General features: G+C 41.2%; 1 protein-coding gene across 1 annotated transcript; it reads left to right on the top strand.

Moving 5' to 3' along the window:
- The first annotated feature begins 904 nt into the window (after positions 1-904).
- TMEM192 (transmembrane protein 192) lies at positions 905-23,463 on the top strand. The gene is made up of 5 exons (XM_065405653.1): positions 905-1,066; positions 4,559-4,823; positions 9,050-9,184; positions 18,527-18,629; positions 23,318-23,463. Exons 1-5 carry the CDS (start codon positions 905-907, stop codon positions 23,439-23,441), a joined length of 789 nt encoding a protein of 262 aa, XP_065261725.1. The 3' UTR covers positions 23,442-23,463.
- The last annotated feature ends 414 nt before the right edge of the window (positions 23,464-23,877 follow it).

Raw genomic sequence — 23,877 nt, 5'->3', positions numbered from 1 at the left:
GAAAAACTTAAACTGTAACTTAGAAGGCTCTCACCTTCAGTAGGAGTCTGGAATAAGGGTTATTTGAGTTACTGAGCTACCATGAGGGGGTTCAGTGCTGGACCTGGGGGCCAATGCTGAGGGGCATCACTTCCATGAAGGGGTAACAGATTGAGAGTGGTGTCTAGGAAATGTGCCAGAGACCCAGGGAGGAAGCAGTGCTGCAGCCCGCTGAAATCTAGAAGCTTAAAAGATGCAGGGATCCAGAAGTGGGATTCCCCTCACAGCTGTCTGACTGGTGGCTGGCAGGGGGAGCAGATCTGTGACATGTTCAAGCGTGCCACATCTGGAGTATTACATGTGGATGCAATGTTTTACCATTCTAATCTAGAGGGAATAGATAATATTTTAACATGACAGACTTCTAGTGTGGACAAGGCATGACATTCTATTAACTTATCATAGGATAAGCATGCTAAAATACAAATTCTAACCTCATCCAAAGTAGACACGCTTAGTATATGGCAGCAGGCTACTTTGCTTTTCACTATTCCCTGAGCTGGAAGCAGTAAAGTTATCTCTTGTGGTGGTGGGCTTTTCCTTGGTTGAGATTTCAGCGTGGTTGAAGAGGTGTTCCGCTTCTTCTTAAATGTGGAGGTGTCAGAAGTCTCAATTACACTCAAATATTTGAAAAGTATTTTGAAGACTAAAGGCCCTCAATAGCAGTACAGCCATTCTAGAACTGGCCAAATGGCATGATATCTGCCATGTCAGTGCTTAATGACCTAATGATTAGTTTGTTAACTTTCTGGGAGAACACTGAATTAAGTAATTTAAAGCTGCTTGAAATTTTGTGGTACAAGAAGATGGCCTGCCTTGGAAACACCCATTGAAAGAGTAATGTGGGAAAATTAATCTGAAACTCATGATTAAATTTCAGGGTTCCTTGGAGATAACGCAGAGCACAGAAGATGATCCTCTACTCGATGCACCACTTCTTCCACCTCATGCGTTGCATTCCCAATTGAGACCGAGATTCCATGCTATTCCTACAGTCTTGGTTGCCAATTTTCTGTTGCTTATACATGTAAGTTTGGGGAAGAATCATCAGTGTGTGTTTTTTTTTTTTTTTTTTTTTTTTTTTTTTTTATTATTAACTTGGGTAGGAGAAGATAATGGGAAATTCTGGTTCTCCAGCTGTGATGTATTGGATCTAAAGCAGGGATTGTGGGGATGGAGAGAAGTAACTTGTGTTGCATACTCCTCTTACCTTGTATTTTAAACATTCCATCCCAACACTACAAGCTTCTCACTCTCATGGATATGGCAAGTAATCTTTAATCTAGTCAGATAGGAAGTCATTTAGGTTGAGTGTTTTGGATAATGTCAGTGCTACAAAATGACAGTTAAATTAGGATGTTGCCTCAGGACCAAGAAAACATTCCTGTACTTAAACTTGTGTAGAGTTGATTTAAAAGATTTAGTAATATTTCATATTAAACACTAATCCAATCTAAATTTTTGACTTGCTTCTTAGTTAGTTCTAGTAAATTTAGCCTTGTCTGTACTCACTACTTCTAGTGCCTGATAAAGATTCCTGAGTTGTTGTCCTAGCCCACCTTCCAGCTGCTCGGGTTAGGAAAAAAGTCTTAGGCCTCATATGTAAGGAAACTTGGACTGATGTAACTACATCAGTGTGTTTAACAGAATTTGGGTAGATCTAATGTGGACAATGCGTTAATGTCACATCTGCAGCACTCCTTCCCTTTTTTGTTTGTTTTAAAGGCTCAGTCTACATATCAACTAAACCAGTTTCCTAAAATGGACTTCACTAGATTTGAGCAACCCCCTTGTGTGGAGACTCTTAAACCAATTTAAGAGTGCATAAAGTCAATTTAGAAATCAATGTAGTTGGTGTAACTTCCTTCTGTAGACAAGCCCTAAACTCCCTGTATGTTGGTAACTAGAAACATTAAAATATGGCTTCTCTCTGACAAGCTTTAGCTTGTATTCTCAAGCACAGCTCCATCTGAATTTTTCTCACCATCCCTTTTTCACACCACCCAGATACTCGTCACTTGGGACAGAGGGGTCTTCTCAAGCGGGGGGGAGAATGGCAGGAGCCTACCAAGGATGGCAAGGGTTTTGGGGAAAATAAGACACTCATTTGGTTGCCACCAAAGATCATATCATTGAGGCAGGAGGGAATAGGGAACATTCATTCCTCAGTAACTTGTACGTGTAGCTCTTAAGCTGCTAAGTTTGGGGTGCAGAAAAGGCTGGGGGGGGGGGAGGGAAAAGGAAGGAACACTCAATCACCTGGTTGTCTGAGGGAGTCCTGCTACTCCAAACCAGATGTCCAGAATGCTTTACCTCCTGTCAAACTCAAAGTCCTCTTGAAATCAATTTTCACAAATTTGCATGCTTAAAACCTCAGATTTACTCCCTTTGCAGCCTTCTTTTTGCTTTCCAGAGACTCCAGCTCCATTCTCACCTATGCATTCATAAACATTTAACTTTCCCTTACCTCAAAACTGAACCTTCACTGAGTATGTCAAATTGATCGGTTGACCTTCTGGAATATTGATCTATCTATTTCACTCCATTACCATATTATCTAAGCACTTGACAATTTTTAATGCATTTGTCCTTGATAGGGAAGTGCTATTATCCCCTTCTCACAGATGGGGGACTGAGCCACAGAGAGACTAAGTGACTTTGCAAAGCTCACACAGGAAGTTTGTGGCACAGTAGGGAATCAAACCCAGATTTCCCAAGTCTCATCACCATAAACATTAGGCCATCCTTCCCTCTCCAGTCAATTCTGAGGATGTACACACTGCATAATATTTGCTCAGTTTCCATCCTAATCTTGGTAATTTAAAATATACATACCTATAGTTCCATGTTGGAATACCTGAGAAACAGCAAAGGTATTAAAAATACCGCTTAAGTAACTGGACAAAATAAAAATGACAGTGGCATTCTAAATTACCTGTCCAGTGGACAAGACACTGTGCTGGGAGATGGAAAATCTGAATTTTATTCACAGCTTTGTCACTGACAGGCTGTGACACCTTGGGTAAATCACTTAATCTTTCTATGTGCTTTTTTAAAATCTGTAAAATGGAAATGAAACTTTTTAGTATTCTGAAGTGTAAGGATGAATTTGGAAATGGAAGGATGAAGAGCTATGAGTGTAGGTAATTATTATAATGGTAGTTTAGTGGCATAACTAACTTTCTCAAACAGATGCAGGGTGAGAAGTCATATCCACTCTCCAGACATAAAATCAATTTCTGGCTGATCTCCATTACAAGGGGTTCTTTTAATGAGTGGATCCAGTTCAAGTGTTGTATAAAAAAGTATTGTACTTGTCCAGAATTAATTACCTGGATTAAGGTAGTAGAGATGTAGTTATTGGACACTTAATTAAATATCCCAGACAAAAATAGCTCATGATTTCTAAACTGAAATCACTTGGATTATAAACTTAAATTAACTCTTGGCACCATCTCTTAGAAAAGTGGGAATCCTTAACTGAGTTTTTTGGTGAGGAGGAAGACTAAACTACATGTTAAATCCACATGCTTTTAAATGTCAAAAATTTGCAGAACTCGGTCCTATTAGTTCTCTATCTAGAATGCATGGGCTTATACTGTGGTATACTGTGGAGTATTATTGTAACAGGATATACACTACTGTTAGTTTGATACATGGAAGATCTAAATCATGGGAGGGGGAAAAAAATGTAAGGCATTTACTTTCTTCCCTACAAACGTAAGATCACTCTGAAGTGGACCTACTATTAAATGGCAGCTTAGTATTATAAGTACTTGTAGATAAAGGTTTGGAGAGCTTGGAGTCCAATTGTGTGTGTTTGGTCTCCTCAGAATTTAAAATGCTCTTGTTTAGAATTTTAGTAGATCAGGGAGGCTTAGAATCAAAACCTCTGTCACTCTTTTGGGTTTTTAATTGTGTAGACTAGTTTTGTAAGTACCTGGTATATACAGTATAAACTAAAAACAAACCACCCGTGTTATCTCACAGGATAATTATATTTGAGCACTCTTACGGGATTGTGGTCCCTTCTGCTACAACTAGTTTACTGTTGACAAAAGCAATATAGTACATGTAAAGGGAAATAGATAGCAATTGACATAAATTAGAAATCATGAAATGTATAAAATAAGGGAAGCTAAAGACCTCTGGGAAAAATCCATCGCTGGTAAAGCTGAGGACAATAAGTAGTCTTAGTACTATATGCTAGGAACAAAAAAAATCCTAGCAATGTTATTGGTCCATGGGTAGATGGAGGTGGTAAAATTAATAATGATGCAAAAAAGGCAGAACAAATATTTCAGTTCTGTATTCAGGAAGAAGCAGCATGATGTACTTATTGTACAAGGATGAAGTATCTTCTAGAAAACTGCATTAGGGATTCTAGGGATCTTCCCCCCCCCCCCCCCTTTCATTTGAACCAATCCAGAAAATAAGGTATAGTTGTTAAATTTTGGTAATATTGCTTATATTCAAACTATTAACCTTAAGCTTTTCTTCTCTTTCCCTTCTTTCACAGGTTGCTTTTGTTGTCTTAGTATTTTTAGCAGGTATATATTGTTCTTATGTAAACCCAAATGAGGATGAATGCCCTGGAAACTACACAAACCCATTTAAGGTGCAAAGTGTCATAATCATTGCGAAGGTAATTCTGTGGATTCTGCATGTTGTCTTTGAACGATATGTTCAGCATCATCACGGTAAAGTCAGATGCAGAGGATACCTCCTGATCTACCGATCAACAAGACATCTTAAAAGGCTGCCGCTCCTTATACATTCTATAGGTGAGATAAACCGATTTGAATTTTTCTCTTTTATGGATTCTGTATCAACAAATATTGTGAACTGAACTACTTCATCTACGCTTTATGAACTCATAATTTTTAAGGTGTGGCATACTAGTTTGTTTGTGAGTGCTGTGCTTAATAGTTAAATACAAACCCTCCCTACTCTGTTTTTATCACTGGAGCAGCAGGCCAGAATGCACCTGAGTTGAAATAGATTCAGAAATAATAGCCATTGACTGGGTGTCTTGTCCCATCAACTAAATGTGGTAGCCATAATGTCCTTAGAGCGAACATGCTCTGCATTTGGCTGCTAGTAATTTTTCCCTGTTTCTGATGGACTGTTGGCTGTTTAAATGCTGACTTGCATGCATCCATAGGGCCCCAGGAATGCTCTTGGGTGACGTTACTTTCTGAAGCCATTGTAGGCTTCATATAGTAATAAGAATCTGCACTACTTAGTCAGTGTGCAGGCTTCTGATCTTGACTCTGCAGTCAAACTCCAGAACTTAAGAGCAAAGGGTGTTCAGGTTGGAGAAAAGCAGTCCTGTAACATGCCCCATTTTACAAAAAGGGCTGGGGTGGAGAACAATTATGTGGTCTACTCTGTATCATTATGAAACAGCACAGACTTTCTCATTTCCATGTATGGAGAGATCATGTGCATGTGTGGAGAGTGTTTCCAAGGGGTGCATTCCATAACTGCAAACTGGAAGAAAAGTCTGAAGAGGTCTCATCCCCCTTTATCATTTTCCACATACTCCAACTTGTAATATGTCTTGGGACATATGTACACTATAGCGGCACAGCTACAGCACTGCTGGTGTGCTGCTGTAGCATAGATGCTTCCTATATTAGAGATAATGAAGGAAACCCCTTCCACCAAGGTGGTAACTAGGTCGATGGAAGAGTTCTTCCATCAATCTAGCCATGTATACACTGGGGTTAGGTTGACCTAACTGTGGCACACAAGGCATGATGATTTTTCACAGCCCTGAGTGATACAGTTAGGTTGATCTGCTTTTTTTAGTGTAGCCCAGGCCTAGGTTGCATGTCGCTGAAGTTTCAAGCAAAATAAAACTCCTTAATTTACAGCAGGATTCATGTTATGAATGCTACTTTATCCCTACTTTCCCTGGGGCAAAGAGGATTCTTGGCAGCATTTTAACTCTGTACGTTCTTTAGTTTTACTTTTTCTTCCTAGTGGCGGCAAGCATATAAGGTGTTTAACTAGCAGCAGCTGTCCAGCTGTTTCCAGAAACTGAAATTAATTCTTGCCTAAAATCATATGGTCATGGCTCATTTTTGAATAGGGGTCCTTTTTATAGGAAGGCACTGATTGTGGAGAATAAAACCTAAGCTGACTACATAGTGTGCTTCAAATAGCTGAAATGGAAACTTCTCTGTTACCTTGATAACACGTGTGTGGTCTTGCAGTTTGATGTACTAATTTCCTTATGTTAGTTAAACTTTGTTCCTTTTGCAAGCTTAGGGCTTCTAGTATATGTAATGGTTAAAATTCCGAGTGTGTAAACACCCAAGCCAAACTTCCTTGTTGGGGATGAAGGTCAACTTCCCTCAAACACTACTGAGAAGTGAAGGTGGAAATTAAATGTAATGCCACATGTCATAAAGTGGCAATTTGGCCTTGACAGTTCAATCATCCAACATAGATTCATAGATTCTAGGACTGGAAGGGACCTCGAGAGGTCATCGAGTCCAGTCCCCTCCCCGCATGGCAGGACCAAATACTGTCTAGACCATTCCTGATAGACATTTATCTAACCTACTCTTAAATATCTCCAGAGATGGAGATTCCACAACCTCCCTAGGCAATTTATTCCAGTGTTTAACCACCCTGACAGTTAGGAACTTTGTCCTAATGTCCAACCTAAACCTCCCTTGCTGCAGTTTAAGCCCATTGCTTCTTGTTCTATCCTCAGAGGCTAAGGTGAACAAGTTTTCTCCCTCCTCCTTATGACACCCTTTTAGATACCTGAAAACTGCTATCATGTCCCCTCTCAGTCTTCTCTTTTCCAAACTAAACAAACCCAATTCTTTCAGCCTTCCTTCATAGGTCATGTTCTCAAGACCTTTAATCATTCTTGTTGCTCTTCTTTGGACCCTCTCCAATTTCTCCACATCTTTCTTGAAATGCGGTGCCCAGAACTGGACACAATACTCCAGCTGAGGCCTAACCAGAGCAGAGTAAAGCCGAAGAATGACTTCTCGGGTCTTGCTCACAACAAACCTGTTAATGCATCCCAGAATCACGTTTGCTTTTTTTGCAACAGCATCACACTGTTGACTCATATTTAGCTTGTGGTCCACTATAACCCCTAGATCCCTTTCTGCCGTACTCCTTCCTAGAGAGTCTCTTCCCATTCTGTATGTGTGAAACTGATTGTTCCTTCCTAAGTGGAGCACTTTGCATTTCTTTGTTAAACTTCATCCTGTTTACCTCAGACCATTTCTCCAGTTTGTCCAGATCATTTTGAATTATGACCCTATCCTCCAAAGCAGCTGCAATCCCTCCCAGTTTGGTATCATCCGCAAACTTAAGCGTACTTTCTATGCCAATATCTAAGTCGTTGATGAAGATATCGAACAGAGCCGGTCCCAAAACAGACCCCTGCGGAACCCCACTTGTTATACCTTTCTAGCAGGATTGGGAACCATTAATAACTACTGAGTACGGTTATCCAGCCAGTTATGCACCCACCTTATAGTAGCCCCATCTAAGTTGTATTTGCCTAAAATATCATGCAAGACCATATCAAATGCCTTACTAAAGTCTAGGTATACCACATCCACCGCTTCTCCCTTATCCACAAGAGTCATTATCCTATCAAAGAAAGCTATCAGATTGGTTTGACATAATTTGTTCTTTACAAATCCATGCTGGCTATTCCCTATCACCTTACCACCTTCCAAGTGTTTGCAGATGATTTCCTTAAATACATAGTATACTGTTCATGCTCTGCTTCAAAGTAGTAAATGAGTTCTACACCTACCTCACAGCTGAAAGATGTCTTATGTTCCCTAGAATGTTGTAAGAACTCTACAGCACAAAAGAAGGACATGGTCCCTACTCTGAATAACTTAGTTTCTATTTTATATCTGACACAAGAAGTGCATGGGGACGGAGATTATGACACGTGGGAGGGGAATGGGAATTCAAATGTCTTTTCTGCCTGGTTTTGGAACAGGGATTTGATCTTGGTATCCCTCGTCCTAGGTGAGTAGCCTAGCCACTGGGCTACTGGATATTCTGGGGTGGGTCTCACAATTTCTCCTGTTGGAGCTGTTGCACTTTATATAAGTAAGAAGGATTTGAATTAAATGAAGCTAGTACCTTGGTGTGCCTTGGTAGACTAGATTTGGGAAATAACTTCAAGCATCACTCAAGTAAAAATCATATTTAGATAATGGGCTCTAATGTGTACAGTTATACTCACTCAGCTGTAATACGTGTATTTAAAACTTCTGATCTGCATGTATGTATAAAAATGTGCTCATACTTACCTAAGAACTAAATTCTCTTAAATATTTGCAACTCCTCTTCTCAAAGTTAAACTGAAATGATGTGTTTGTAGTACAAGACAGACCCGTAATCGGAGTTCTATATTGGATCTGTAGAACGAGATTGATGTACTGAAAGGTCAAATATTAGACAGTAGGTCTAACATTCTTGTCAAACAATGACAACATTACTGATTCATTATATATCTTAGCTGTCACTGAATTTTTTGTGCATTCACTTGAAGGCTTCAAGAACTATAGAATGAAGCATTCTGGTCCTGTAGGACTTCTAACTTAACAGTTTCACAAATAACTGTAATTACGAATAGCTTTCTTACTCTTATGCAATTTAAATCACACATCAGTTATGTATTAGAGGGGTAGCCGTGTTAGTCTGGATCTGTAAAAAGCAACAGAGTCCTGTGGCACCTTTAAGACTAACATGCGTCTGGCGAAGTGGGTTTTCACCCACGAAAGCTTATGCTCCAATACATCTGTTAGTCTTAAAGGTGCCACAGGACCCTCTGTTGCTTTTGACATCAGTCACGTTTTTCCATTCCATAGCTATAATCCATCTAGCCTAACAAACAAGGGTCCACTGGGATGTAGATATTGGAGGGAGGTTTTTTTGAGCCATTTTTAGTTATTCGCTAGACTAAAACACGTAAATGTCATGTCTGTGGTTTTTTTTTTGTTCTTTTAAGGAAATGCAGCCCTGCTTCTGATACTGTCAGCTCAGCATTCCTTTCCTAACTACAGTAAAAAGTATCTCTACCTTATCCTTGGAGTCTTGTGTCTGGAGCTGATTTGTTCTTTGACGTGCATAGTCGTTTACACAGGTAAAAACTGCAATTATTGCCTTGTTGCGTGACCACCTTACAATAGGTACTAAACTCTCTTTTCTCTGTTCTCTTAGCATAGTACAATAACTTTTGGCACCAGAAGACTTGTTTGCAGCTATGATTGTAAAACTGGCTTCTCAGTATCTGTACCCATTGCAGACAATCAGATGTTCTTGTTTAAAACAAACTGGAAAGTCATTGTCATGGCTTGAACTCTAAATGTTGCCAATAAAAACTAGGCTAGTTGTTAGAGTTTAAGGCACTTTCCCATGAAGTTAGTGATGTAGTGAAACTGAAGTAGTTAAAATAGAAGTAATTGTCTAGCACAGATTGCTAGTGTGCTTTCATGACCGTTTTGTCAAACAGACAGGGGTGTGTGTTGTGTTGTGTTTTGATACTGTGACTTGAAGAGAAGTAATATTTTTCTTGTCTAGTCAAAACCACTTTCCTTTTGGCATGTGGAACTTAAATGTTTAAGCTGGTATATGGCATGTCTCAATCTTCAAACTCACAATGTCCTTCCAGTTCCTCTTCTCTACCTCTTCTCCCAATCTTATCTCCTGTAGTATTTGTTGAAGGATAGTAGTTTGTAAAGTGACACTCAGACTCTTGGAGTCCCTACTTTAATTATATGAAGCAATGTGTATCTCTAGCCCATGTTCACTATAACAATAACAGCTAGTACAAAATAATTTAATGTAGAATACTATATAGCATTACTGGCCTGATGGGTTTGGCCTAATCTTCCAGGGCCATGTTTTGTTGGTTTCTGTCTTGGCTCGTTCTATTAAACCATCACAATAAAACTCAAATTTAGTTGGCCAGATTGCTTGTATGCCAGGCTAAAAGATCATAGGGGTGACCGAGACAACATGAAATAAACTTCTACTCCTGGCTACCACTATTAAGGAAAACAAAAGGTGTTAAACACAACAAATCCAGATAAACTAGTGTTTGATTTTTAAAAGCAGAAATTAGTTCTCATGCTCTTAAATAAGATTATGCACTTGGCTTAAACGTCCTCTCTCTTGAGCTGTTGCACGTGGATTCTTTATTGCTACAGTGAAATACACAGACAAATACTACAAAGTGGTATCATCTATTTTTATATCTTGCTTTTAAACACTGTGTAAACATCATTGTCCTTTTAACTCCTGGGAATCTTCATTTTCTTTACACTATTTTTTTTTAAATTGGAGGAGTACTGATTTTTTTTTTATTTAAAAACCTAGTAGGCTTTCATCAACTGTACTTACTTCCTAATGGGCTGGTGTACACAGCTTAGTGTGAAGTGAGACAGACCAATTGACTTCAGCAGGAATTGAGCTGCACCAGTATCTCCTACACAACAAAATGAATGCTGAATGAAGTATCAGGTGGTTGCTAGTAGCTCAGCAAAACTACTGTGGTAGTGGAATTCAAGTTCTGGATCTCCTCCCAGTAGTTAGAAAGGAAACCAATTGCAAAACTAGAAGTGTGGTGTTGACAAAAGAAGGGCAGGGATGAGAAGAGGTTGAGTTGAAAAGGGGAACAAAGTAGTTTCAGGGAGGGGAGAGGAAACAGCTGCTGTAACATTATGCTGCTGATTCTCATGGGACAATGCTGAATGCCAAAGCGACTTCTTAATAGCTAGTGTTTGTCAGTAACTGACCTATAAGGTATCTCAACTTAAAACTACTCTAGGAGAAACTTCATGACTAGAGAAAAGCCTAGTTAGTGACTTGCTATAAAGTTGCAGAGTGTAGTTATTCCCAGTGTAATGGTACACTACCAAATTCTATAAACGTTTTGAATACACAGTTTCAAGATCTGACTTACTATTTTCTTTTTAACTTGTGTTTGTAATAGTATTGAGACTACAGCCTCAAATGTACCAATCTACCTCCCTTGGCTATAATAGAGGCTCTGACACGGGGAATTTGACCAACATAGCTGCAGCAAAGTATTCCTGTATAGCTATGCTGGTATAACTTCCTCAGGTGAACACTCTAGTCTGGAGCAAATGTGACTTTGGAAGTAGAGTATTTACTCCGAAATAAATCACTCTTATAGCAGAATAGTTATTCTGCTGTAGTCAGTATATTTTCCATTCTGGATATCTACTTTTAATAAGTGGATATTGTTGAAATAGTTTTCTCCATTTAAGCACATTAAAGTAAATCAAATATCCTAATGAAAAATAGTGAGAGTTGATTTAGCTTAACCCCCCCCCCCCCAAAAAACAACAACCCTGGAACATAGTTACAAAGACTTGCATGACAGAAACAGCCATCATTCACTGCCTTGAAAACCATAGCACAGATGGTGCGCACTAGCAATAAGATTTCTACCACAAGCAGAATAACCCAGTGGGATGCCATTGCTCCCCCCTCCATTACCCAACTTGCACCTTTCATCCTGGGTATGGGGGAAGGGAAGGTGATGAAAACAGCTTACAGGTTCTGTTCTCATGGTGGTTGCCTCCACTCTTTTGATTTGGGCTTTCCACAATAGCACTTGTTTTTCCTAACTGTCTTCTGAACTGTCACATTCCTCAAACTTCTTCAAACTGCTCGATAGACCGAAGGGTTTTTTTTACTGCAAACATTACATTCTAAACAAAGAGCAAAGAATTGGGTATTTCTTTCTCAGCCTTGATCTGTTGTCCTATTCTAACTGGATAAACAACCAAGAAAAAGCTGGTCTCCATACTAGTGTTGGAAGCCGAGCTTCATTCTCTAAACCAGGGGTCGGCAACCAAAGACGGCACGCGAGCCGATTTTTAATGGCACGCTGCTGCCTGCCAACTCAGGCAGGCAGCAGCGTGCCGTTAAAAATCCTGCCCAGCCTGGCCCGGTCCGCTGTTCTCCACCCCCTCCTGGGAGGGGGTGGGGGGGCGGAGAAAGGGGGAGGGGGCAGAAGCTTGGTCCTGCTGGCTCCCCTGCCTCTTCCCGCAGTGTGCTGGGTTCCTGCCCCTCCTCCTCTCCGTCTGTCCGTCCCTCCCTGCTGGCCGATCAGCTGATTGCCCTTGCAAGGGAGGGGTCGGGGAGGAGTGGAGTCAGCCTGCTCGCTGCTCCCGGCAGAGGCAGAGAAGAAGCGGGGGCAGGGCCTTGGGGAAGGGGGGGGTGGAATAGGGGCATATCCCCTCCAGCCCCCTGCTGTGAGCACCCCACAACCCCAGCCCTCTGCCCTGACCCCCCCCCACACACACACACTCAGCCCTCTGCCCTAAGCCCTGCAGTCCCTCACACACACACCCCAGGCCCCTGCCCTGTACCCCCTCACACACCCAGCCCTCTGCTTGACTCCTTCACCCCCCCCCCCCATGACCCCAGCCCTGACTCTGGCATCCCCACACATACCCAGGCCCCCCACACCCTATGCCCTGACACCTGCACCCCCCCTCACATGTCCCCAGCCCGCTGCCCTAACTCTTGCACCCCCCACATCCCCACCGCTACCCTGAGCACCAAACAGGAGCTCCTGCACTCCTTCCCCCCCCCCCCCACATTCCCACCTGCACCCCTCACACCAAATGGGAGCTGCCCAGGTAAACGCTCCACACCCAAACCTCCTGCCCCAACCCTGAGCCCCCTCCCTCATTCTAGCTCCTGGCCAGACCCTACACCCCAACCGCCAGCCTGCTCCTTCACCCCCAGCCCTGTGCTCAGTGCACTCCCACCCTCGGGTCAGTGCAGAGAGAGAGGAAGAGAATGGGCCAGAACCAGGGAGACGGTAGGTACCCACTGTATGTGGGCAGGGCCGGGACCCTAGACCGGCAGCGGGCTGAGCGGGTCTGGCAGCCGGGATCCCGGATGGCAGGAGCTGGCAGATGGAACCCTTGAGGGGCAATGGGCTGAGCCACTCAGCCCACTGCTGGTCTGGGGTCCCGGCCGCCGGCCCCGCTCAGCCCGCTGCCGGCCTAGGTGAACAGAACCCCAGACCAGCAGCAGGCCAGTGGCGCAAGATCAACATTTTAATTTAATTTTAAATGAAGCTTCTTAAACATTTTGAAAACCTTGTTTATCTTACAATACAACAATAGTTTAGTTATATAATATATAGACTTGGAGACCTTCTAAAAAACATTAAAATGTATTAACGGCACGCAAAACCTTAAATTAAAGTGAATAAATGAAGACTCGGCACACCGCTTCTGAAAGGTTGCTGACCCCTGCTCTAAACCTTCATGTGCCTTAACACAAATATTCATTGAAACTGAGCTTCACACCCCTTTAAAAGATGAGGAGTCTCTGTAATCCCATCTAATTGATGTCAGTTCAAGATATACTGCAAAATTGGAAAAGCAAGTGAGGGCTTTTTGGGTGGGGGGAGCAGGAGAGACTTAAATTGATACAGAACCACACATAGTAACTTCATGCACAAATTCTGTTTAAAGGCCAAACTCCTGAAGTAAAATGAATTTGGAATGGGTTACAGCACTGAAAAGGCGTAAACTAAATGGTGGGATAGCCCCTCAGTTTCTATCTTGGTATTTCTGACAGAAGAGCACTACCTGAGTGCAAGCATTAAGGCTCTCTGTCAGGATGTTTGGTTTTATCGCAGAACTTGGAGCATTTTTCTCTCAAATGCTTGAATTTCCCCCCCCCCCCCCAAAAAAAAAACAAAAAACAAAAAACCAAACACTTGCCTGGCATTCTTTCTAGTACACAGATGTCTGTTAAAGTATGTGGCTCTAAGATGAAAGCACTGTTGATGAACATTTTAAGTCAGTTTGAGGACAGGTCTACATTAGAAACTTTTGCCAGTATAGTAACATAGGCTGGAGGCATAATTTTCTTACAACAGGTGTATACCAGCAAATCCTCCTGTGGAGATGCAGTTTATACCAGCATACAAATGTTTTTGCCAGTACAGCTTTTCCCTCAAACGAGCATAAGCTAGTATAAACTGCGTCTACACTAGGAGGGTTTGGTGGCAAAACTATACCTGTCACTATAGCTTCAAGTGTAGACCTGGCCGAAGGAACTCTGAAGCCTCTCAGGTTAGGTAATTCTCTTATGATAAACTACTTTTGGTAAGCTTTTCTTCTCCCCTCCAGAAGTGTTATAGTTTAATCTATTCCTGATGTAGCCTTCTTATTTGTTTTTAAACTAAAGCAATCTTTTCACTTACGAATTACACTAACTCAGCTGAAAGATCATAAACAATCTCAAACAGGGTTGTACCATATTTCCTCTTCTGACACCAGAAAGTAAATTTCTTATTCTCTAACATGTGTGAGCCAGAACGGGTTGGTAGATTTTTGTATTGCTAGCAAACCACTTACACTGTCACTTGAAATAGTCCCACAACACTGGCTAAGGATTGTCTTGCAATTGTCCTCAAAACATACTGGGGACTGTTCCAATCCCAAACATTCCCTGCCCTGGAGAGTTTACACACTTTTTATTCAGTGCTCAACTTAATTTAGTTCTTAATGGAGCATATACTGTAACTATACTGGCTAGGCACAAATGTCTCTAGTCTGCATCTTTTTGTGCTGTGGAGTTAAGTTAACTATATGGCTCAGGAATGAAAACTGTCTGGAAAAAGGTGGGATGGGAAGAAGTCAACATGTTTGTATAGCTTAAAAAAATACAGCCCTGAAGCCAGAAAACCCTAGTACAGAAACAAACAGCACTGAGTCATAATTGTCCTGTTTTCTTGTATTTGTTAGCTATACAGTTCATTAGTATATTTAGTAATCTGTGAAGCATCGATGCGTTTGTATGAACACAAACATTAAAATCCAGTACGCAGAAGTAGATGTAAAGCAAGTTTTACATAGGTACTTGAAGTCTGTGATATCCTACTTTTTGCTATTGGTTAAACATGTTGTTCTGGCACAAGCTTGTTAAGGAATGAGTAGCTTTGTATTCCTAGTTGAACCACTGCCACTCTTGCTGCCATGGGAGACAATCGATATGGAATCAGTATTGACTATCATACACTGCATAGTAATCTCCAATAGCAGAGAATCTCTTGGATTGAGATGTTCTTGATTTATGGGATACAGTGTAATGTAAAGAACTCTATAAAAGCAGGCTAGCATTGAATGAACTACTCTGGAGTCAAAATTCTGAAAGCTCATTTCCTTATCACACCAATATTAAATCCTCTTTTAAAACACTTCCTAAATACAGGCATTAAAAGCTTCTGGTTACACCCTGCCCTACATACTTCTTGCTGCACTGTTGAATGTCTGTTCAGAGGCTTGCAGTGTCCCAGACCAACTTGTCTTCCTGCAATGAATCTTTAAACTTGCTTGTAGGCAGTCTACTCTTCTGTATACAAGGAATTGTGATGTAATTTCATGTCCAAGCAGAACAAACTGGGCTGTAATACTATTTTAATGCCTAATACCATAGGCCAAATCAAATTTGCCTACATGAAGCACTCCTTGTTCCCCCGTGACACTGACAAGATACTGTAAATCCTCTTTCTACAAACCAGGTACATCATGGGCACTGAAAGCCAGCTTTCCCTTCTCCCCTGTCAGTATGCCTCCCTCTTCTGGAGGAACCACCTCTGGAGGGTGTGACCAACTTTGTATCCAGTGCCATTAATTCCTTAGCTGCTGATTGGTGACTCATCTTGAAGGATGCTAATAAGTACTAGTTGCAATGGGGGAACCTGTCCACCAAGGCCTTGTCTAAACACATAAGCTGTACCACTTCAACTACACTGGCAGAAAAATCACTTCCTCTAACCAAAATAGCTACTTACTTGTCTGCAGTTTTATGCTAATTTCAGTCCTTAATTAGGTCATTGAATGAAATGGTGGCAACTTACTGTCAATACAGAGCTGATGTAAAACGTAGTGACATATATGTGAGACTTGATATCTGATCCTCCTGAGTTGGTGAGGGGTGAGAGGAAATTTCAAATCTATATTCAACTAAAATGAACTCTTCTTGGCTATTTTCTCTGCTCTTGGCAGCAATGGGAGTCACCTTATGACTTGTCTCTATTGTCAGCAGAGATGTAATTCTTTAAACTCTACACTTATAATACTACCAAATAAAAGATTAATATTGTCATGGACAAGTCATGTTGGAAATTCCGGGTATCTCCTTAAGCTGGTTTTCTCTGTATAATACTGTGATAGATGTGATTAACTTCCTAGCCTGACATGGCTAATCTCTTGAGGGTCTTGTCTTATTCTAGCAAAGTGACCTTTTTAATAAACCCTACAGCATTCTTGACTGGTAAAGGACAATTTCTTCCACATAGTTAGGTGCCAAAGTAGCTTGATTCATTTTCATACATCCAGATTGTGATAACCTTCCTCACAGGTAGTCCCAGTTACCCTAACATTACTCCACAAGCAGCCCTACTGAAGTATCTGTCTGGCCTGTAAACAATATATTTTCCTAATGGTCTACCTCTGCTCAGAGTATAATCGTGCTAAGATCTACACATCCCCAGCTCCCATTGATTTCAAAGAGGATTGAGGGTGCTTGGCACCTTGCAAGATTGGACCATATGTGGGGGATCAGAACAAAGCCTTCTATGTATTCAGTGTATATGTAACAGGCATGACAAATTCTACACTTTCCTCTCAATTCCATATTGTTCTATCCCCCAATTTAAATATAATGAAGATGACCATTTGAAGGACTTATTTTTCCTTCCTCAGTGCCTGTGAACTTACAATAGGCTTAAACTTCATTCACACACTTGAATGACCCTTCTCAGATAAAGTTTGAGGTGGAAGCAGACCATTGAGGGACAGTCTGGTTTGATGACTTTACAACTTGCTGAGACGCTTCAGCCTTAGTTATTCCTATGACCAGTCAGACAACTTGCTTCTATATAGCAGGTGGCCTAGTAAAACATCCTTTCCTCGCTAGAGAGGCTGGTATAGAAGAGAATGGACCATTACATAAAGTAGGTCATCCAAACTCTTATTTTAATGTCTCTTCTCTAACCAGATATACTGTGTGATACATTTCTAGCTTAACCAGGGTCTGAGTCCACACTAACCTGGATAGCCCAGAAAGGATCAGATACTGGGGCTCAGTTCACTTTCAAGGGGTAATATTTTCAAAAAGGTCTGTTACAATTATTAGCTTAGTTTTTAAAGCTGAATGTTTAAAGTCATTTTGATCTCTCTATACTTGTAAATTAGTAGAGATTATACTGCTTCGCATGCATTTGCATGATACTGCAGTATTTGAGTTGCAGAACTGCTGGGGAATAGTATTAAAAATGTCTTTTAAACTGTCATGGAAAAATTAGTACAAGTTATACATGCTTAATCCTCTTGGGGGACTATTCTTGCACTTGGACTGAATTTGTAACCTAACTATTTCTGGATATGTTAGGAAGTATAGATTATGGACATTTTTTCAGTTTCCAACTGGCACCATTAATGGCAGTCTTGTCAGCAAACTGAGTGTGTATTGATTTTAGGCATGAAGATTGAGCTACCATGTTATCCCTGTAACTGGTCCTCTAAAATCAGATTGAGGCATACTGGCCCCAACTACACTACCCTTCCCTGTGTTTAAAAGTGATAGCAGCTTCTAACAATTGTTACAGCCAATGTGAATAGGGTAAAGTGCATCAAGGACTGACTAAAATCTGCTTTTAGTTTAAAGCATATTCAGCATGGACTATGATAATGGAGACTCATTTAAGTGGTATCTTATAAATGCACACATAGGGCGCACAATCATAACTCTTCAGGAATTGACACAATCTGAGCAGCTAGTAAGTCCTTAAATAATGTGCGGTAACAATACAGAGTGAAACTCCACACAAACTTCAGGACTTTCATGGGGATTCTCTGAAATTTAATATAGTTATTAGGACTGGTTGATCATAACTATACAGCACTCCCACACAAGATACTGCTGTACATGAGATTGGAATGCTGCAAATAGAAAAGGAAAATGACCACTAATGATACAGACAACGTGGCTCCTAGCCTGCTCTCTAAAGAGTTGTTTTGTGAACTTGGCAGATTTGTACACAATTAAGAACAAGACAGTACAGACAGGTGAGAGCAAGCGAGTTTTATCATCTTCCTGTATCTTTCAGGAAATGTAACATTCCCCAGCTCTTGGGGTAGGGTGCCCAGTAACAGCCTTAAGTACAAGCAGAGTGCTGCTTGGGGTTCTCGCAGCTAGTGCAAGCGCCACAATGCTAGGCATGCCCTTATGCAATTTTGAGCAGCAGGACCAAAGGAAATGCCAATTCTTAACGTGTAACCTGACCCTCTTGTTGGGTTCCCTGGTTATCTCCCTTACTGTAACCTTTGAGGCAGGTTTTAACCCTGTGTAGGACTCCGAGTTGAGGAGCCAGACCATGCTATTAAAAACTGTCTGTATTAACTACCTCTTTTTATTTCAGTGAAAATAAGCAATTTCAACAAGGCAAGGCCAAGGCCTGATATAATTGAAGAAGAAAAGATGTATGCTTACCCCAGTCGCATTACCTCGGAGATTGGATTCAGGTAACCTCTTCTGTTATCTTCAGTTAGTTTATCTGGGTAACTGTGTAAACACTTAATATCAATTTCTGTACAGAATGGCGTGTGGGACCTTAAAGCTGTAAGGAAAAATAGAAAGGTGATATTAAAATTCCTTAATGGACTTCTGTAGCATTTCAGCTGCTGTATTATAGACACAAAAAATCAGAAACTGTCAAGATGGTCCCCCTCAGCAATGGTAACCTGATAAATACAAAAATACTTAATCATGAAAAGGGTATGTCATTGCCTTAAAAGGTACATAGGGGCCATATGACCATTATTGGTAAAATTTTATATGAATCTCTACTATGATGTGCTAAACATAACTAGCTGTGCTTATTAAACTAGCTGCACTTAATCTCCTAACATAGTTGGTTTTAAGCAGTCTGTGGAGAAATACTGCTGTCTTGGATGTTATTTCAAATGTGTCTCTGTATAAACTAAGAAGCTCTTGCCCAGAAGGAGTTGGGTAGATAGCTGGGAGGGAAGTGAATTGGGTGCTCTTTGCTAGAAGGTCAGAAGTGGTGTGTGGTTGGGGTGTGTGTGTGTGTGTGTGGTTTTTTTTTTGTTTTGTTTTTTTTTGTTTTTTGCAGCTTGAGGTCAGGGATTTCTCTCTTAAGCTGGGGGTCAGGAGCATCTGGCAGCTGGTGTAGGGTGGGAAGTATATTTCCACTTTTGGAGAGGAATTCTACAGATATATTGCATATTTTGTGTGTGTTGGCAGAGGGCAGAGAGACCATGAATAAGCCTATTTGCAGAGACCAGTCATTCAGCCTGCTCATGTTAACCTGACAAACACCCTGACCCATTTACTTTTTTGACTACTACATATTTCAGCAACTGCAAGGTGTTCAAATGTTTGTATTAAAAGATTAGGGTACTGGTTGTGGGGGAACTACTCCCCCTCCTCCTTGCATCTAAGCTAGATTGCACATGTAGATCAAATCTGTGACTAAATACCCCATAGGTCATGGCATACTAGCATGGAAACAGTCTGTTGGTGGGGTGCTGAGAGAAAGATCTAACAATTCTGCTAGTCAGTCTCTTCTGAACCTTGATGTTCACAATTTCAAACTTCCATGCACTTTCTGGAGAAACTGATGTGCAACCCCTCCCCCCAAACAAGCAGCGCAGAAACCCAGGATGTAGGGAAGGTCTTCAGTGGTGTTATCTTATCACAGTGTCTGCCTGTCTGGGATGGACGGACACTCTCTCTCTCTCTCTCTCTCGTGTGTGTGTGTATAGTACAATCTGTATAAGGGATCACAACCCTTATTGATTCAACTCCCGAGGGGCGGCTCCAGGCACCAGGGCAGCAAGCCGCGGGGGGCGGCCTGCCGGTCGCCGTGGGGGTGGCAGTCAGGCTGCCTTTGGCGGCATGCCTGCGGGAGGTCTGCCTGTCCTGCAGTTTCGGCGGCGGGTACACCGAAGGCGCGGGACCGATGGATCTCCCGCAGGCATGCCGCCGAAAGCCGCCTCACTGCCGTGCTTGGGGTGGCAAAATACATAGAACCGCCCCTGCAACTCCCCTCTTGACTCAGTCTCAAACATTCTGAGAACATTTCTGCATCACTCTGTAGTAAGACCACCTGTGCTGAGCAAGAGACTTATTGACCCCTTGATTGTTTAAAGAGCAGGTCTACTGTGAAAAGTTCCGTAAAAGGAGGACAGAGATATTAGAGAATTCCACGCTTTCTTGTTCTTTAGATCAAATGTCTACTTAAGAATAACTTTGCAGGGCTGACAATTCAAGTTGGGATCTGAGAAGAGCTGTTCCCTTCCTTCTCATACTTACCCAGTAGTAAAAGTCCTGCAGGCCGTCTTTTGCCCTCAATAACTTGTGCAGCCCTGTTGGCTTAAGTGGATTTGTACTGGTGTAACTGACAGGCCTGGAACTGTAACTATTAAACAACTCTATTGATGTACAAGAAGAGACTGCAGCTCCATTCTCAGGGCTGCGCTGGCTCTGTAGGGTTAACAAGAATTCAAACTAGTGAAGCTTCTTAAATGTGGCACCTTCTGTGCCAAGTAATTCTTCAGAGTAGAACTGCACTCTAGTACATGTAGTACACCTCTACCTCGCTATAACGCTGTCCTCGGGAGCCAAAAAATCTTACCGCATTTATAGGTGAAACCGCGTTTTATATCGAACTTGCTTTGATCCACCGGAGTGCGCAAGCCCCCTCTTCCCCCCCCCCCCCCGGAGCACTGTATTACTGTGTTATATCAGAATTCGTGTTACATCGGGTCGCGTTATATCGAGGTAGAGGTGTATTGTACTCAGAAGTCCACAAAAGTATGTATTTGGGTATATGTGGACAAGACTATACGCATGTTCAATCACCTGTTTCAAGCTTTATAAAAGGCTTAAATTTATTAGAGCACAAATTCTAGGATTTAAGTGTGAAGTGCTCCTCCTAATGTGTTCTAAATAAAAAAAAAAAAAAAAAAAATCCTTTGGATTTCCAAAAGTCCTCTCTAGGCCAATAAGAATGAAACTTCAGCCAGCATGTAATCTTGACTGTTACATGTCTGGAAAAAAGGCCTTTGGATGGCACTACTAGCACCAATTATAGTTAAGGTTGCACAACTTTCTCCATTAAAGATCCTGTTTTCAGTTGTATAACTACCAGACTTTTGCTGTTTGGGCTGAAATTTTCCAATTCAGATACCTGCCTCTGAACTTTTGGAACATTTTCAGCAAACATGGTTCAGCCATCTCAAAGAAAGAATGTGGGAAAGATTCTTCTTATCCATGGCTTATTTATAGGAATTATTGTTTTTTAATTGCATGGCTGACGAGCTGTAGCATTTCCATACTCTGGAGGGACTCAAAATTTGGCACTTTACTGTCAGGGGTTTTGTTCAGGGGGCGGAGGGGAAATAATACTATACGCACAAGGAGTTGAATTAAAGTTGAACCAGGTAACCTTAAATCTGGCACTTGCTATTCTAGAGTGCTTGACTTTGTAACTTGAATGTTTAAATATAGATATTTTGGATTTAATTATTAGCATAATGCAGTTTGGTGCTGAACTGCAAAGGAAAAACCGATCCAAGTAATCACTTAGTATGGAGGACACTGCTTCTTGAAGTCTCCTGTGAACTATTTTCAGCTGCATCATACAAACAAGTGCTGTTCATTATTAGTTTAACTGTAAATTGAAATGCATTTTCCTGGGGTCTAAATGAGGCTAATGGGCTCTGGCAATGACCACTAAATTATAAACCTTCCTATCTATTCTTCTTGACTCTTTATGGTAAGTAACTTCTTAATTCGACTCTTTATGGTAAGTAACTTCTTAATTCGGGGTATAGGAAGAAGCCATTACAGCATTCTTTAGTATAAGAGAACTGGCTAAATTCTAGCCAACAGCGAAGCACTTTGCATTTGATACTTTTGTAGGGTGACCAGATGTCCCGATTTTTGTAGGGACAGTCCCGATTTTTGGGTCTTTTTCTTTAATAGGCTCCTATTACCCCTCGCACCCCCTGTCCCGATTTTTCACACTTGCTGTCTGGTCACCCAGTACTTTTGCCTTTTTCTTAACATGAAGCCATGTAGTGGATTTATATACATGTTCTATTTTGGTTATGATTTGATAGCAATATATTAGAAGGCATTTCAAAGACGTCTATCCAGAATAGCGTATTTCAGTGCAAGTACACTACATGGCTTGAAGCTTAAAAAGCTCTATGCAAACCAGAGCAAACAATATTAAGCCAGCTACAACAAAATGAAACAAAACTTGTTTATGTACACTATTGAGGCACCAAAGAAATCTTTGAATGATGAGTACAACACTAGTTTATAGCTTTTACCAAAACTCTTCTGTCCAAATAACTTCTGAATATTATTGTAACGTTGTCATGTAACCACGTTGTGTTTGGCTGAAGATGTTTAACACTAAAGTTAAACTATTTGCCTCTACAAACCAGGCCCTGGAAGAGGGCCTGTGTTTAATGGCTAACTCCCTACCCTTACCCTCTGACCCTTTCCCCTTAGGGTAATTCTGTTAAATTTGAGAGACCAGGTGGATTTTTAACCACTTTATTGAAAACCACAATAGAATTCAAATGAATGCTTACTTTACTTGCTGAATGGCATCCTGGGATCAATTTCACTCCCTGCTGGGTGGCCTGAGCAGATGAACCTTCCTCTCTGTTCAGGTCTGTCTCCTCTTCACTCGGAGAAGCTTTTAACTTGAGAGAGAGTGGGGTTATGCATGTGCCTTGTAATCGTCATATGCATAGGCTTCCCAGACAGATCCAACCACAGCTTCTTTTGCTATCAAAGAATATGGAACTCAAACATGTACTACAACATTAAACAAAACACACGGTAAAATGCTGATGGGATGGACATTAAAACTAGAAGGGCAAACGTTCCTTGCCCCAGGGACCCAGGAAGATCGAAGGGTGCTGCCTGTATGGGGCCTCTCCAATCCCCTTACACCCATATAATTTTGCTAAAGGCTCAGATATTCCTCTTATGGCCCAAACTATTGTCTCAGAGTAGGAAAGTAATCAAGAGGAACTAAACCAAAGAGGTTTGTAGAAGTATCATCAGTTAGCTCCAATCTCCTTTTATGTGTAGTGATAAAAAATGTGTAATATACTCCTTTAACACACATTGTGAATGACTTTCCTCCTTTTCTTATGTCTTCAAGGGAAAGCTCAAGTTTGGAAGAAATAGTTGAAAAGCAAGGAGATGTGATAGACTATCTCCAACGACACAATGCGCTGCTCAGCAAGAGACTACTAGCACTAACATCACAGCAAATCAGAGGTTAGAAATATCCAGGAAGCTGCTGCTGCATTTTAAGAGGAATCCAAAGCAATATAACTCGATTTGGAGGACAGACCACGCCACTTGATTACTGTCTCTAATGGAAGTAGTATAGCTCTCAAGTTGGAAGTATGAATTCTATTAGAAGTGTAAAATCTGCAGCTGGAGATATTGTCTATTTTGAACAAACTCTTTCTTTGAGGATGTTAACTTTTGCTGGGCTGAAGTTGGACCTGAGCTCCCTGACTAAACTTGGTTTTAATGTTGTTCAATTGAGATTTTTTGCACTGTTGTAACAAACTCCAAACTACCAAAGTCGTCTGTGCTTCTAGAACTCAAATATTTGTTTTCCAGAATGAAACATTGCAGGGTATGGCCCCTTCTGACTTTCTGGGTTTCTTATGGTAGAGGTTGAGATGAAATCAAATATTGTAACCTGCT

This window comes from Emys orbicularis, chromosome 5, assembly GCF_028017835.1.
Source record: "Emys orbicularis isolate rEmyOrb1 chromosome 5, rEmyOrb1.hap1, whole genome shotgun sequence".
In the NCBI taxonomy this organism is placed as follows: Eukaryota; Metazoa; Chordata; order Testudines; family Emydidae; genus Emys; species Emys orbicularis.
Note: the sequence above shows the minus strand (reverse complement) of the source record. Positions and strands in the feature narration are given on the sequence as shown.